We start from the raw sequence: 17,149 nt of genomic DNA, 5'->3' as shown, positions 1-17,149 counted from the left end.
TTGTAAACAAATACTTTCTTTATCTAAAACTGTGCTGTACTCTGCCCCACAGTTGAGTCATTTTGTCAGAGGAGGTCCCCACTTGCCCATGGGGCCCTGAGCAAAATTCTGCAAAGAGGCCCCCCTCCCCGCCTGGTCCACTCATGAGCCGTGTAAACCACATTGCCCTTTCCACACAGTCACAGTCCTCTCCTCCTTTAAAGCCACATGTGTTTCTAGGAGTAAATAACTCAATGCAGAACAAATGAATGAGAACAAACAACATTTATTGAACTGAACAGAATGGTGTTTATCAAATTCTCATTCTGACATTTATACAGGCACAAAGTCTCTGAGTACAGCTCTTTAAAAGGACACAGGCAGGATGGACAGGCAGACTTACAGGAACAGGAGTATAGAAAGAGATGCGCTGCAAGCTGCTGCTGTGACAGGCATATACGGCATCATGGTATGTTGTTCATTACGAAAAGTTAGAGTTAGAAAACGTCCATTCGTGAGGGTGGAGGGCAGAAAGCAGTATTCAGGACACATCTGATGCCATGCAGGATCCTCTACCACCCTGCATCTAACAGCTACTGAGATTTATTATTTGTATAACGGTTATCTAAGTGTACCTAGTTATATTCTGCACCAGATTTGTTTACATGAGTACATACACTGTGGCCTTTTTATGAGGTGCTGCGCTTGCACTTGACCATTAGTGCAGTTTAAAATTGCCAAGTTTATTTGATGAGTCTGCCTCTCCCAAATTACCATTCGCATGTTTTTCCGGCAACGCTCGCCTCATGGCCGCCTCTCTTTGCGGCTGGGGAATACGAGAACATTTTAACACAACAAGGGACAACATTTAGAGAAATCGGCGGGTAAAAAATATCATGTAGCATAGGAAACACAGCAGTGATATCAAAATATGCAACTAGCGCAAATCCATTCAATTCCCCGGTCTTTAATTCCACAAACCATTAGTGTAAAAATGTAAAAACACACACACTTTTGCAATCCACGCGACGCAGTAATGCTACTGACTGTAAAACATAAGGACGTCAGTGTGTGTTTCTTTCGGTGGAATCAGGTTTAAGTTGCAGCGCGTCTACTTGTTGAACACACTGGCTCCCGGGGCCTTAGCGGCAGCAGGCTGGTCGAAGGCCGTCTCTGTACCCGTCCTCACGCCACTGAACACAGACGGAGCAACTTTGCCCATTCGTTCTGAACGTAGAAAAAACAAACAGATATACTGTCAGGAAAAGGTAATAGCAACTCGCAGTAGTGGAAGAAGTAACCAAATACTTTACTAGAACAAATTACTCTAAGTGGATAATTGAATTATTATTTCTGCAACCAATATTTAAACATTGCAAATGACTGTTGATTTTGTAAACTGTCAGGTCCCGTGACCACAAAAATACCGCTTACGTAAAAATGAGAAAGTTGGCAGCATCACAACATACGAACCAACAGAGAGGGCAAAAGTCTGAACAGCGAGAAGAAGGCAGGGGAAACATAAGTACTAACAAACACCTTCAAAATATTACTGAAGCCAAAGCACTCGAGTATTATCAGTAAAATGTAGGCTATTTATGTGACACACACAGCCACAAAGGGTTTCCTGTTGTAGATTATTATTTTTGTGACAAAGACGATGGCCCACAATAGATGAAACACCAGGTAGACGTTGTATTAAGAGCCTGCTACTGCTACTGCAACAGCAATACTACAATTCAATACAGTAGTCCAAGCTTAATGTGAAGTAAACTCACAATTGAGTAAACGAATTCACATATCTGGGTAAGTGGCCAGTAGCAAGTGCATTCTCGTGCATTCAAGTCCTGTTGTAGCTAGGACTAATGCGGTAGCTAGCTAGAGCCCGGTACTCTCTCTCTCTTCACGGGCTGTGTTTTAGGGTCACCTCGTGCCACGTCGCTACGCATACTTTAGCTGTTGTGTCATTTGGGTGTGTTAGGAGGTTTGAACAGATCACCAGTCAAAACATATATGACAAACGATGGCCTGATGTATTTAGTTGTGTCGTTATTTAAGCAAGCCAGAGGGCCGGCTGCCTATCAGTCCCTGGTGGTCTAGTGGTTAGGATTCGGCGCTCTCACCGCCGCGGCCCGGGTTCGATTCCCGGTCAGGGAACTACTTTTTTTTTTCCTCCTGTGGATGCGCACGACAACTTGTGGCTTTTTTAATTTTAGCTCTCTTACTGAAGTCTTACTTAAAATCAAGAGAAGTTTTGTTTTAATAGACACAAATAAGTTTTTAAAAAAAGTACCTACCAAAAGGACACTGGACTTGTAGAGTTTTCCCGCCTGTCCCTTAAGCTACTTGGATGAGCATCTTCTCCTTCTCAAAACTCTATCAGTCCAGCTGTCTTTTCTTAACGCCTTTTGGATCAGCTGAAGAATAACTAATGAGCAAAATTATGTACATTTACATTCATTAACTTCAGGATCTCTATTTGGAGCTATACTTTTTCTTAAAGCTATTTCTCTTATGTATCAAGATTGAGGTAGTACTTTATTGATCCCCACTGGGGAAATTCAAATGTTTCGTAGGATTTTCAAGATCTACAGAGAAAACAGCAATAAAACAAACATGTTCTCTGAGGACAAAGATCACATTCATTAGGACAGGAAAGCAAACTGTGTTTAAAGTTTACATGTGACATTGCGTCACCTTTCATATGCTTCAGTGAGAGAAGAAACAACCTTATTAAAAGTCTTTACTCACCACACTCCACCATGACCTCATAGGTTTTACTCTTGACCTCGCCCTTCAGTCCCAGTTTACTGCGAGCTCCTTTCAGGTCCTCCGCCTTCATCGGAGGACGCTTCTTCTTTTTTACCTCGCCTGGCTAAGAAATAAATCAGTGGTTTGATTGGAAAAGCTGACGCCCGTAGAAAAACCTCAAAAAACGTGTTATTAATGTCTCACCTGTGACATGGTTATCAAGGTTATGGACCTATTCCACAGATTTGTCTGTCCAGTGTGTTCGCTGGTCAATATCCTGATGTTTGTGTCGTTGTCTCCCAGAAAACATGGCATTATATATAGACTTGGTCCAGACCCAGTGAGTCACTCAGGCCCCCATATCCATCGGTCTCACTTTGCCTGTTGTCAGTGTGTATTATTAGTTGTGACGTGAGGGATGGTACAACTGGAATGGGTCTCACATCTTTTACGATAAGCTTAGAGGCCAACAGCTGATAATTCAGGACACAGAATAAGTGGCAGTCTGCCTCCTCCCTTGCTGGCTCTGGCAGTCACATCCTATTTTTTAAATGTTCCCGTGGGACCTGGTGCTTAATGGAAAATATACTGCGTCCACCGCCCAGCAGCTCCTCCCTGAAGGTCCAACTACAACTTGATCTACGCCAACAGGGAAAATCAGTTTTCTGGGTCTTATAAAAGATAAACAAAAAAAAAAAAAGCATTTCCAGACAGTTAACACATGAACGAATAAAATGAGAGCAGAACCAAGAAGAGAACTAAGCTTAAGTTAGAGGAGGTCCATTCCTGAGGGTGGAGGGCAGAAAGCAGTTTTGAGGACACGTCTGATGCCATGCAGGATCCTCTACCACCCTGCAACTACTGAGATTTATTAACTGTATAACAGTTACCACTTTACCGAACCAGTTTCTCTCCACATATACATACTGAGTTTCAATATCTATAGCAATATTAAAAAGCTGCTTAATTTCGAACTAGTTGGTTGCTTTAATAAATGATGAAGTCGGTATTAGGCATGAACCATGACACCACAACCCGAATCGTCGACTGATGGACGAACTGACTCACGGGCTGTAAGTGACTAACTCAGTGACGCTGCACGCTCATTCACGCTCAATTATGTGTGCAGTGAACACACCAAGCGTGACAACATCTGCCTGCTATACAGCTAAGTTTAGAAACAGAGAAGGAAGAATATGGAAAGAAAAACCGCCTCACTTCTCACTCTGTGGGACTATTTTTTCTGACCACTGTGTACTGTGGCTTACATTACGTGTTTGGGGGTCGTCTGACAAACCCAAAAAGAACAATCTCGTTTTAATCAGTCCACAAACTGTTGCAGCGTTTCTTTTTAAGCTTTGTCACCTCTTCGCCACTTGTCATTTTTGCAACAATGGGCTTAGGGACAGATATAGTTAGGCCTTCTTTGATCTTCCTGGAGATGATTATCCTAGCTAATCAGCAACATAACTGTTGGGTTCATTGGTTTACTATTACTCTACTACACATGCTAGTTAATTACTTGCCATGATTCCTGAAAACAGAGATGTCTACTAAAAACAGCGGCTGATCTGGTTAGTGATGTTGGGCTGCTATTATTTTGAACCGAACTGGATGTCCCAACCTGTTGTTGGAACTCAGACAGTCAGCTCTTCACTTGTTGGGTCACGAGAGAGTAAATTATTGCTTGTGTATTCCCTTAAGTATTTGCAATAAGCCGCAAGTAGCTGATCTATTTCGGGGCACACAATCAGTAACATGAGCCGATAGGCGACGCTGGCGAATGTGCTACCTCTAGTGGTAAACTTTGGAAATGTATACTTTTTTTTTTTCCACATTCAAAATCTAACTCTCGTCGGTCCCTGGTGGTCTAGTGGTTAGGATTCGGCGCTCTCACCGCCGCGGCCCGGGTTCGATTCCCGGTCAGAGAACTAATTTTAATTATCTTCTAAAGCATTTAGATCTTGATTGTACACGGAATGTCTTATTTTTTATAGGTTGCCCAGATAGCCAGGGTTAAAAATAAACGTACTGTGCCTTTCCAAAGAATGCACAAACGATATTCATGATTACTGTAATACTACAAGCAGCTACATTTGCTGGTGCACCTTCATGTATTTCCTCCCGCCACAACCCTATCACATCACATCAACAGTCAACAGATCACATCAACAGTGAATTGTGCGGGAAGAGCACCAGCATATGTAGCTGCTTGTAGCATTACAACTTACAGTTTACAGTAATCATGAGTATCGTTTGTGCCTTGAAAAATGCACAGTACGTTTATTTTTAATCCCGGCCTTCTGATCGTACAAAATATGGTGTTCAACCTAAAATAAGAAGACGTTCCGTGTACAATCAAGGTCCGACTCGAAACTAGATGTTTTGGAAGAATTAAAAATTAGTTCCCTGACCGGGAATCGAACCCGGGCCGCGGCGGTGAGAGCGCCGAATCCTAACCACTAGACCACCAGGGACATGCAGAAAACTTCGCTTTTGTTGAAGGTGCACGGTTCGAACCCCGGCCAGGGGTATTTACTTTTATTTCAGTGGACAGCAAACGATGAAAGTGCTTCATCAGTTTTACACCATAGATTTTTATTTTGTGGTTTTCTTCACATTGAACTAAATAATTTTGAGAAAATAGGGCAAGCCGCCCGGAAGCACGGGTTTGATGAATTATTTTTAATTAGATTCTGGCTTTCGGGTTGGCAGAAGATTTACAAAAACCAAACACTGAAAGTAAAAGTGAAATAAGCAGTCTAACTGTATAGTGTATCACATCCTTTATTTGAAAAGCCTGTATCATGACAGTTTATCCCCATCACTTGTCTTTTGATCACGTAGTAGTTTAATCTTTGCAAAATACTAAAAGCCCTCTTTGTCCCAGTTGAGCTGAGAGTAACAGTAACTGCCGCAAGGTGCTGTACTTTCCCTTTATAAAATGCTCAGTCATTTATTCCTCGCCAACATGCCAAAAACGTCATAATGAGATCATCACCAGCACCATAGGCATCACAGCTAATGTCACTCCATTGAATCTTAACAGGACCAACAGACACACCAACTATGCATATAAATATTCAGCGCACACCAGTGCATACAGGTATGTATACACTGGCATGCACACACAATAAAAACCCTCCGCGCACTTTCTCTCGGCCATATGGTCCACGCTCACTGTTTACAGTTTTTGAGGTCAATGCATGTCACATTCTTAACATCAGAGCCTGCTGAATGCTGCTTCATGCCTGAAGATCTGGAGCTCTGCTTAAAAAACAGTCAGAAACAAACAAAAAAACTAAAACACCTGCTGGTAATTCACTCAGGCACATTACTGGAACAAAAATCATCCTGCTGCAAAAGTAAACAAAACAAAAGTCACACGAAATACAACGGGAAAATAAAAGCTGTGACAGATGGGAAATTGTGCAAGAAATGGTTCCCATACTTACTCGCTCAGTTCAGTTAGAATAAAGGAATAAAAAAAAAAAAACTCTTTTGGGAGAGGCATAGTCACATTTTTGGCCCGAAAAATAACACTCAAAAGTCAGAAACAACTCAAAAGTCGACACAAAGACGAACGAACAGAGCACATCAGAAAAACAGCCACAAACAAACTGAGACTGCAGTCCATGGACACGATACACTGACTGAGTTGACGTTAGAAGGAAGATGCCGTGTGTGTAGTTCAGCTTTAACCGCTGAAAGTCAGAAGTCGAAGGGATGAATGAATGTGCTCCCTCCGACAAAAAAAACAAAAAAACATTACATACAAGATATACAGTAGTAAAGTGTGTACGTGTGCTGCAAAGTGATTGAGTTGCATCAATGCAGTGAAACACTGGAAAAATGCTCCTCTTAAGTTGAAGGGTGTGTCGCTACACCCCTACTCTCACTCTCACAAACACATCCATAACACAGGCCATGTTGGTACAGCTACATGAGAAGACAAACAACAACGTTTACATGGAATCTATATCAAGAATACAATCACTTTTGGGACATGGTAGGGTATCGACTTGTCATACGTATCCTGGTTCGCCCAACCAACCTGACCCATCCTGAACTACACTCATACCCATTACCACTTGAGTCCAAATGGTATTAAACCAGTGTTACTCATTTCTAATATACTTACATTAAAGGATTTGACAGTATAAGGTTTATTCATGGTGAGATTCTTTTTCCAATGGTCTTTAAACACAACACCAACCCCAGGATGTCGAAATGCAACAGCGAAAAAAACAAATGCAACTTGAAGTGTCCCAGACTGGACACAGTTCACGTAGGAGTCCTCAGAAAGTCAAAAGTAAAGAGAGTTGAATCTCGGTACGTTCTTTTGTCACCAAAGGCTGATATCATAACCTGTGAGAGGGTGGGGAGTGCATGTCAGGTGAAGAGCTACCAGAGGGAACTGGATCGTAGCAGTAACGCTAGGCACGCAGGTCAAACAGGGATCCCCATCCGCAGCTTTTTCTTCTTCACCGTCTTGAGACCAGTGAGTCGACGCACGTCGTCTTCGTCCGATTCATCCATTTCATCGTCTGCTGAAAACAGAATCTAAGAGAGAAGAGAGATTGAGAAATGTAAGGTCTAAGATTTAGCAGGCTTTTTGTTCCACTATGAATGCTGCAGTCTCTCAAAACTGGATTTAAAATCAATGCGAAATTTAGCCTGTAACGTGATTCATACCGTAGCTTCATTCTTTATGCTAGATTATAGTACTGAACACATATTCTGCCTATCAGGTGTTTTGTTTGTTGTGTTGGCTACGCTCACTCTGAAGCTTAATACGTATAATGGCCAAATAAATATTAACAAAACACCCAGGCTTAAACAGTCACGTACTGTACGCTGTTCAGCGCAGTGAGGAATGTACAGACTTGTACGTCGGGGTAACCCAACAACGCGTCCACAAATGCATGTCCCAACACGTGAGAGCCAGCTCATTGGGAAATGACAGATGGTTTGAAAGAGGAGTACATGAAGCCATCTATGTCCGACTGGAAAAACATTCTTTAAACAGAGGAGGCGGACTGAGATATAATCTGCCATCAATCTCCCCAAGAAGTTTCAACCCCATTCACACCTTGAGATTGGAGCCTCGGACTCACAATGGGGCACCATTCATAGGGAAAGTGGACAGGGACAAACAGTCCCCCCACCCTCAATCACAGGTAAGTATCTAGCTGTTATGGAAAACAATTGCACCAGTTTCTGGTCAAGCAAGTTTCTGATGGGTTATACCCACAGAGTTCCCTATTTAGACCTCAACTCTCAAAAATCTTACGTGAAGTGCATTTCCTCACAGATTAAAATAATGATCCTGAATGACCTAAAATCGATCTTCACTTGGAGTAATCAAAAATTAATCACGACTCAAGGAAGAAGAGCTGTGGTCCGCAACTGACCTCCCTGGTCTTACTGGTGTTGAAAACAAGGTTGTTGTCTGAGCACTACTCTGTTAGATGCTGGAACTCTTGTCTTTAATAGATCTCACAATTGTCTGAGATGAGCACCACCACAGATAGAATGAAGCTGTACTACTCTACTGTTGAATAATGATAGCATGTTAATTGACGGACAAAATCTCATTTTTTACCAGTCTATCAAAGAATAGTTGATGCTGCGCATGAGAAAAGAACGAGCCAGCCAGGAGTCGAACCTAGAATCTTCTGATCCGTAGTCAGACGCGTTATCCATTGCGCCACTGGCCCGATACATAAATACGCCGCTGCCCACACGGATATGTGCGTGAGCCGCCCTTCCCCCCACAGCGCACACTGTTCTGGCTCCGAAGAGTAGGCAGTGAAAAATAAACTACGACGCAGAGTTTTGTCTGTTCGTTTAGACATTAAAAAATAAAACTGATTTGAAACTGATTTATAAAGATTTACACCAGTCTAAGACCCTCTCCACGTATGAATCTCACGACCAGCCGACGAGATATTGTTCAAAGCCTTCATGAATAAACGTAGTAACAAAGGACGATACAAGCAAAGCAAAACATAAAACTGTAACACAGTTAACGATAAATAGTGTCAGTGGCTGTGTTTTGTGTGGGCCCATTAAGAACAAAAATGCCTCCGTGCTACGACAAAATCATATAATATAATAAATGATAACATCAAAAGTCGAGCCAGCCAGGAGTCGAACCTAGAATCTTCTGATCCGTAGTCAGACGCGTTATCCATTGCGCCACTGGCCCACAGAAGCCGAGAAATGCCGAATCCGCACCACATTCCAGCCCTTCCCCCATATTCGTGTCTCAATTGATGAAACAATTAATTTCTCAAATAACTTGCAACGGATTGTTTTAAGTTTTGGTCAAACCAAGGGTAGCAACAGCACCAAAAAGTCAAAAGAAAAACAGAATAACAGAATAATGGGCTGATTTATTACAGCCCCAGCACTCCTAGGTCTGCTTTCATTCATTTAATTCTTGTAAGTGACTGACAGGTGTCGTGTCACACTTCCATCATTCACTAATCATTTGGGCGAAATTCGGTCAGACCTCAGGCCACTGATCATTGGTCAAAAGTGCTGCTGGTGCCAGAGTGGGAGGATGGAAAAGAAGTTCAGCTATGGCAGCGTTATAATGAACAAGGTGGATTTACTTGATTTCTAATCCATTTTCTGCAATGTCTTTGGAAGAAAAGTTGGAAGTTAAGATCACGTCAGCCAAACGATGTTCACATAACTCAAAGTTTGAGGTAACAGAACAAAAAGACCTCATATGACCAACTTACTTTAGACGATAGACAGTATAAATGTAGATGCAGAACTCCTTAAAAGGGAAGCCAAAGCAAAAGCATGTCAAATAAATATTGCTTTTAGCTGAGGTAGTGCTGTTGGACCATGAGAGTTGTAAAAACAATTGTTAAAAAATATATACAGTGCATAATTCACCATTTCCTCGTGGAGGCAGAGCAGAGTGTAGTATTAATTAAACAAAATAATCCATATTTATACAGTCCATGCTCCTGGCTAAACCAACATAAGAAAGGAGATGCGAGCCAGCCAGGAGTCGAACCTAGAATCTTCTGATCCGTAGTCAGACGCGTTATCCATTGCGCCACTGGCCCACAAGAAGCATACACTGCTGAAAACACAACACAGCCCAGCCCTCCCGCCATAGCTCGGTGTTAACGCTAGGGAGCATAGCCTAACACTAATCCTAATCCTGGAGAAAAAATCATTAATATTCTACATTGCTTTGAGTATTCTCGTGGGGCCTTTACTGTTGACCATACCAACAGACGAATGTTTGCAAAAGAAAAATGTAAAACACTGTGATGTGTCTTTTTTTTTATTATTACTGATGCTGCTGGGGAGTTGTAGATAGTTTTAATCCATTCAGTGATTTTCAAATTAACCAATATGAGCTGAACCACTTCCAGTCTGGCTTGCTCAAGACAGTCCACAGCGATGGAGACCAGAATCAGCTGGTGTGTTCATTTTCTATTGAGACTTACCTCCGACTCTGAGTCATCATGGGAAAGGGCTCGTCTGTAGCGCACCTTGCTGTTCCCCCGCGAGTCCTCTTCTCTCTCCTCTAGCTTTGCTTTTGTCCTGTGCTTCTTCATTAGAAAATTATCTACCACCCAGAACATCAGGGCCTAAATGAAACAAACCAGTCAGTGATTTTTTTTCCCCCTCACTGTAGCTATTTTACCACTATCCCCCACCAACAAAAACTGTCTTTACTTTAGGAAAGTTGGTCTGGAGTTGCTCTGTTGGAAACTGATTATCAAATAATTTAGGCTGGTTTATGAAGTGATAGATTGTTTGTATGCCACCTGAGCGCAGTCCAACAAAGTGGCTCCGATTAGTCATAGGACTATTCAATTACATGCAGATGTTTTTTTTTTTTGTTTGTTTTTTTTAATCAGCCGAAACACACAATAAAATCCAAAGGGTGCATTAGAAGACTCAAAAAAATGGGGTTTCCATACAATAATAAATAAATAAAAAAAATAAATAATAAAACAAAACAATAACTATGATGTGCTGGTAACAGCAGACTTACGTTGACGAAAAATGGAACGATGAGCATGACGATGGCCAGCTCCAGATCAGGATTCTCTATGGGGTTGAGGAGAGCCAGCTGCGACACAGCGAAACACAGACATACAAGCACAAATGTAATGATGCATCTCTGGATAACATTACAAAATGATGACAAAGCATTCAGATTTAAGTATCAAATTTAGAATTGTGATAATATTACAGGCGCAAATGTGTAAACCAACTGTCTCTCAACTAGGCCAGGGAAGGACAAGACATTAACCACATGACTGCGGGAGTTTATCTAAATTGTTTATCACATTCATAATCTGGGCCTTTCAGGTCCCTGGTGGTCTAGTGGTTAGGATTCGGCGCTCTCACCGCCGCGGCCCGGGTTCGATTCCCGGTCAGGGAACACTGCTTTTAAGTAGCATACCTAAATTTTGTTGATTACCAAGACCCATATTCAAACATTTTAATTCAACCGTTATATTGTGTGCAATGAAGGACATACACTTTCTCCATCTGCTGGTTCAGTTACATGAAGAATTTGAAGGACAGAAAGAAAAAACACCACACTACACCCTGATTTACACATTAAAACATAGCATAGTATTACACACGGGATGATGTGCAGTCATCCGTAATTAATAACCTATAACATTCTTAATCTCGTCACAGCAGACCTGAGTCATACTGGTTTTATGTAAAACAATCCTGATACCTGATAAAATGACAAATTCACTCTGGTTTGTGAGGCTATTTAAAACAGCTGCTGCCATTGCTAAGAGCATCAGGCAGACAACCATGTATTGGTGATCAGCAAACAGTTGTAACTCCATCTTAAGAAACAGTCAGTGTGTTTATATGGACTTACTCCGGAGTTCTCATTATCAGATTGAGACACCCAGATAATTCGATTTTCTGCGGCATGTAAACAGTGAATCGAAGTTTTCAATCGGATAATGCGTGTGCGCATGCTGCATAACCACTGCGCTGGCGTGTGACCCTGGAACAAAAACATCCAAGAAAGCCAGTCGCAGAAGAAGAAGAAGCTAAATGGAGCCGCTATAAGAACCGTGTGAAGGATATCGCGCAACTTATCTGCACCAGAAGTAGCGTGAACATTACATACGGGATTTAAAAATGTACTATTATCCCTATGGTTGTTGTTTGAAATGTCGGCCTGCCGCATAAACGACTCTTGTTTATTATATGACTTAATAGGTCAACCGGAAAATGGGCCGTATTAACGTGGCATTATCCTCCTGAAAAGACACGTATCGCCATCTAGTGTGGAGGAGGAGAACAGTCATTTGATTTTCTCGCGCTACATGTAAACTGGGACAAGGACTGTAGTGAGAAAGTCAAATTCTGAGAATAGCTCGATTAAACTCTGCGTGTAAACGCACTGAGTAAGAGGTTAGGAATCTTTTCTGATTATTACGCTACTAGGATTTCAATGCGTCTCAAGCTGCACCTTCTTCACGCTACCAAAGGAATGCGAACACATCGGGACCCATGTGACCCAGACCAGCCCAAATGTGGGCAGAGATCAGATCTCTGAAATTCGTCTTATTACTTGCTATTGGATTTCCCAGGATTGATGTTCAGTGCCAACGTGAGGTGCATGAGACGAGACTCGTTTTAATACCAGGTCTGAACACAAGTATGCAGAAGGTGGGGCAGTTGCAATCTGATCATTGTACGCATAGACCGGTCTTTATCGGGGAGAGCCTTTTAGTGTCTTTCCTCCTTGCGGCTCTCAACCAACACTGACTATTACCACTGCTACTAGAAATTCCACAGACCATGTCATGAAAATCCCTCAAGCAGTCCCTGGTGGTCTAGTGGTTAGGATTCGGCGCTCTCACCGCCGCGGCCCGGGTTCGATTCCCGGTCAGGGAACACTATTTTTTAAGTAGCATACCTAAACCTAACCATTTTAATATAATGCATTTAAATCAAATAATCCGTGCAATGAAGGTTTCTCCGTCTGCTGATACACAATTTTGAACCAAGTTCACTGTGGTTTGTGAGGCTATTTGGAACAGCTGCCAGTGTTTAGTGCCATCGCTAAGAGCATAAGACAGACAACCATTTCACAACTTCCCAGCTGCAGTATTCATCAACATGTGCCACACGGCTAGGGCTATTTTTCTTACTTAAAAAGTATGTAAGAGTCATTTAACAACTTTTTTGTTTCTTCTTTATTTAAGAATCGCCAGAAGTTTTGTAACTACTCTTGGCTTCCCAGTCACACAAAGTCGCTTGATCACCATTCTGATCTTGATCATCTTCTTTCTATTTTAAGAAACTTTTAATTGACAGTAAGAGCATAGAAGCTTTGATTGTAGAGGATATAGTTCGACTTGCATACTGTGGACAAATCTAATCCGTCTCACAAGTTTACTAGATAAAGTCCTGGTTTCACCAAGATGACCTGAACTACAGCAATGAGAACATTAAACTTAATTGACATTCTGACTTTAATAAACAATTTATCTTTTTTTTTCTGACCTTCTTCCACTGGGGGATGAGGAGGACCGACATGATTATGACTTTCTCAAACACCATGATGAGGATGTAGAGGATACACTGGCCCAACCACGCTGTGCACTGTATTGGCTCACCTTCAAACACAATAACAAAACACTGTCAGCAACAAAAAGAAATTCTGCTTACGTATTCATATAGCAAGTATAAACTGTCCACTGCTTTGGTGACACATAAACTCTGTAAGTAACAAAAGAAGGGAGAACAACACTGCAGCATTGCAGTAATAAGGACAACTGCTGCCCTCCACTGGACATCACAAACATTTTAGGAATTTGCTGGCGTTTCCACCTTATCACTCACCGTATTCTCCAAAACGCAGAGAGTCCCACTGCCTCCACTCTACGATAGCGCTGACGACTCTAACGCCTGCATAGATTAGCAACATGCCCAAAGAAGCATCTAACAAGAAGTTAATGAGGTATCTGGGGAAAAAAAGAAAAGAGATTTTAATTTGAATCTGCCCTCAATGTTTTTTTTTTTTTTTTTTTTTTTTTCCAGTATCTGTAGAACGGAGAAGCAGGACGGGAAGAGTCAAACACTCACAGTGAACAAGGATCCTCCCCTGTGAGGTCTGATAAGTACACGTTAGCAAAGTGGATGAACAACATCCCAATTGCCTGTTTCGAGGTGTCCAGGAACCTGCAGAGACACAATAACGTTGCTTTCCAAGGCACTTCAGTGGCATTCATGTGATGGAATTTTTTTTTTAGTGGCCTTACCAGATCCTCCAGGGTCTCCTCTCATGTTTGGGCTCCCTGAAGCGTTTTACTGCGAAAGACAGTGCCACACAGATGGTGAGGATTTCTTTATGGATCGCTCATACGAACAGAGCTGCACAAAATCAATCAAACAGAATTTCTGTTGCTTTCCTTTAAACATTTAACTGCCCTTCTGTTAGCTATCATAGGACCAGGTAGCATTTTATTGTTTTGCGTTGTTTGTTTAGTACCGCGCCTTATACTCAAGACCTATGATTTCAAAATTAGAGCTGACGTCGTCTTTTCCAGCAGTCGCTGTCCCTCAGTGAGATGTCAAACATTTTGTTATGAAGCCAACAGAAAACTTCGAGCTGCGGGTGTTAAAGTGAGGCGAAGTGTATTGCAGGGGCTAAACCTGCTTAGACTTTATGATTTCCATCACAACTTCGGCGCAATGGCTCAGAGCACAGCATGAATACTAAACAGAAACAGTATATACAGGCACATGAATATACATTTAAAAACTGAAAAAAAAGAAGAAAAAAAGATAAATATGGATAAAGGAAAAATGTGTTGCACGGTACTATTTACAGGGGGGAAAAAAACATGCGGATAGCCTGGAGAGAACTAAAGGTAGAGACAATATTTTCCTGAACAAATTTATAGCTATCGAGACCATAAAACGTTAGGGAAACAAATAAATGTTTCTTTCAGGATTGTCAAAAGAAGGAGAAGTTGGTTAGACTCTTATTCGTCAGTCTGGTAACCAACTCTGCCCAAGATAAACAAACTGCTTTGTTGGTCTACAGTATGACAAAGTTTGCACACTAGTGCACAAACACTACAAATACTGTACGAATCGTGGCATCTGCTGATATGAGGGGTAAGACGTGGCTCGTTAGACGTAATCACTTTAAATAATCTGTGTGTGCACAAGACTCTGAGGGGTTTAATAAAAGAGGGCTCGTCGGCATAAGCAGTGAAGAAGAGTCCAACACAAATGAAGCGCTTGCTGTTCTTGACAATAGCGACTTGTCTGCCATGACACCCCAGCATCTTTTTTTTTTTTTTCTTACTACGATGGCGCAGATACTTGTATCAGGCGAGTTGCTAAAAGCTGCGACACCTCAGCTGGACATCAAACAATCTCAACTTTGTGAACTTGCACCAAGTGCCTCACATGTACTGAGAGCTTTTTGTGTTTTCATGCGAGCCAGTAACACTGCAAGCTGTGACCTCAGTTTCTGCTCCAAACACAAGTGACTTCAGACTAAACCCGCCCTGTGTGCAGCTGGGTGTGATGAGAACGCAGGCGGAGGCCCGGGCTCCTAGAAAAGAGAGAAGCTCTGAAATGCTGGACATTCCTCACTGCTGTGAGGCTGCTGGGGCGCAGAGAACTGAGACTTTTCTCATTAGGTCACACGGCTTTAAGTGGCTGAATCGACTCTGGCTATATGATATGGGTGATATATTTTTTTTTTTCCATGGCAATGAAAGTAAGTAAAATTTCAGGTTGGACGTCAACTCTAATGTGAAACCAAGCCAGAGTTAGAAAAAATAGGAAGAAATAAAGGAGAAATAAAACATTAGTTTTGTTATCAGCAACCAAAAACAAATGCGTGCTTGTTTATTGTTCTCTTTACACTCTCAGTAAAGAGAAAAGGCAGTGACTGGCAACTGAAGGGTATACTTAAAAAACATCTCTTGAACCTCCTCCGACTGCCCCAAGTAGATTTAGGTTAGGTATTTACTTGGGAATTTTTTTTGCACGCACACCAGCAGGGTAGGCAAACATCCAACGCACGTAATCAAGGAGAGCAACGTCCTTTCACCCTGACAGACTGCACGGCAACGCATTTTGTGAAACCTAGTAGATTTCTATGAGGATTTTTCCATGAATAAGTTCTAATCTGAGAGGAGCTGAATGTACAGTATATTATACTGTGGGGAAGGTCAAATGTGGCAGGAAATTTAAAAAGGAAGTGTCTTATTACAGCCAGAACATTTCAACAGGGAAGTCAGCTGTAACCAAAACCCCTTCCTTTAGTTGCAAATTTCATTATCATTAGTGGAGCCTTGTTCTAGGCTTTTCTCCCGGCTGAGATCAATATCGCATGTGATTGATTGATCTAGTGGAGCTGTTGGCTAATGCCTTGTTACAGCAGCAGCAGCTGGCGTCTGATATGTGGCACGCAGCACAACACCTCTGCCCGGTCCTACTCACACATCAGCGTGCTGAAGGCCATCACGGCGAGGAGCCCTTGCAGGAAAATCCCAAAAGAGTCCATAAAGGCGCCGTTCGGACAGCCCCGGTTGTCGGTACCCGGCGTCTCGCTGGAGGACGCGTTGGTCGAAGCCGCCGCCGCCGCCGGTCCTCCCTGTCCTCCCATAGGTGCCTCTCCGAGCTGGGACAGCATGCTGACACCGCTTACGGCAGCCATGGGGGCAGAAGGCGCAGTCAATAAACACGGACCTGGTTCTCCTCGACGATGGACGCGTTAGGCAGGACAGTCTCCGGTGAAAGATGGGGGCATCCTCTCCATTGAAGGCTCATTCTCCTCCTGCTTCCCACACAGCCATTAGCTGCTCCGGCATTAAAGAAATGAAGCCGTCGCGAGTGGATTTTTTCCAGGGACGTAATTCCGTGGCACCCAACTGTGCAAACTTTACGATAAAGCAGCATTAACAACAATCAATAGCTGATTTAAAGGGTCCATGCAGCATAGAAAAACACTTCCTTGCTCGACCTGGGGTGATCTTGGATGAGAGCTAACATATGGGCTAAACGTGCGCCGCGTAGCTCCTAAAACACCAACACATTGTTATAACGTACCTGAAACTAGTTAAACCGATACACGACAACCGGATAAAGGTATGTTTCCCCCGAAACAAAACAGGCAATAGTCCAATAAGATCAAGCGACTAAGATGCTGCTATCATAACCAAGGTAGCTAGCCTCCAAGCGAACTACTCGCTTGCATTATGGGAGTGGTGGGATAGCAAACTTTTTTTTCTTCTTTTTTTTTACGATACTGAAAACGACATGTGCACCGGTCAACTTGACACGCAGGAAACAATAACGCTCGTCTACATTAAAAAGAAAAATAAAGTGAACGCGAATAACTGCAGGTCACGACTCGCGTACGTCCAGC

General features: G+C 42.4%; 1 protein-coding gene and 8 non-coding genes across 9 annotated transcripts; 4 read left to right on the top strand and 5 right to left on the bottom strand.

Moving 5' to 3' along the window:
* Nucleotides 1–249: 249 nt before the first annotated feature.
* On the bottom strand, nt 250–17,127 carry stimate (STIM activating enhance). Its single transcript, XM_047583699.1, has 10 exons — nt 16,222–17,127; nt 14,019–14,067; nt 13,843–13,938; nt 13,600–13,721; nt 13,261–13,373; nt 10,763–10,840; nt 10,209–10,352; nt 7,186–7,293; nt 2,731–2,854; nt 250–1,206 (listed from the first exon to the last, which is right to left on the bottom strand). The coding sequence occupies exons 1-10, from the start codon at nt 16,436–16,438 to the stop codon at nt 1,091–1,093; spliced, it is 1,167 nt and encodes a 388-aa protein (XP_047439655.1). The 5' UTR covers nt 16,439–17,127; the 3' UTR covers nt 250–1,090.
* On the top strand, nt 2,065–2,136 carry trnae-cuc. Its single transcript has one exon. It is a non-coding gene; the product is annotated as a tRNA-Glu (tRNA).
* On the top strand, nt 4,590–4,661 carry trnae-cuc. The gene has a single exon. It is a non-coding gene; the product is annotated as a tRNA-Glu (tRNA).
* On the bottom strand, nt 5,136–5,207 carry trnae-cuc. The gene has a single exon. It is a non-coding gene; the product is annotated as a tRNA-Glu (tRNA).
* On the bottom strand, nt 8,378–8,450 carry trnar-acg. The gene has a single exon. It is a non-coding gene; the product is annotated as a tRNA-Arg (tRNA).
* Nucleotides 8,869–8,941, bottom strand: trnar-acg. Its single transcript has one exon. It is a non-coding gene; the product is annotated as a tRNA-Arg (tRNA).
* Nucleotides 9,746–9,818, bottom strand: trnar-acg. The gene has a single exon. It is a non-coding gene; the product is annotated as a tRNA-Arg (tRNA).
* Nucleotides 11,084–11,155, top strand: trnae-cuc. The gene has a single exon. It is a non-coding gene; the product is annotated as a tRNA-Glu (tRNA).
* Nucleotides 12,577–12,648, top strand: trnae-cuc. Its single transcript has one exon. It is a non-coding gene; the product is annotated as a tRNA-Glu (tRNA).
* Nucleotides 17,128–17,149: the final 22 nt, after the last annotated feature.

The sequence above is a fragment of the Mugil cephalus genome, chromosome 4 (assembly GCF_022458985.1).
Source record: "Mugil cephalus isolate CIBA_MC_2020 chromosome 4, CIBA_Mcephalus_1.1, whole genome shotgun sequence".
Classification (NCBI taxonomy): domain Eukaryota; kingdom Metazoa; phylum Chordata; class Actinopteri; order Mugiliformes; family Mugilidae; genus Mugil; species Mugil cephalus.
This window is presented reverse-complemented; position numbering and strand designations above follow the sequence as displayed.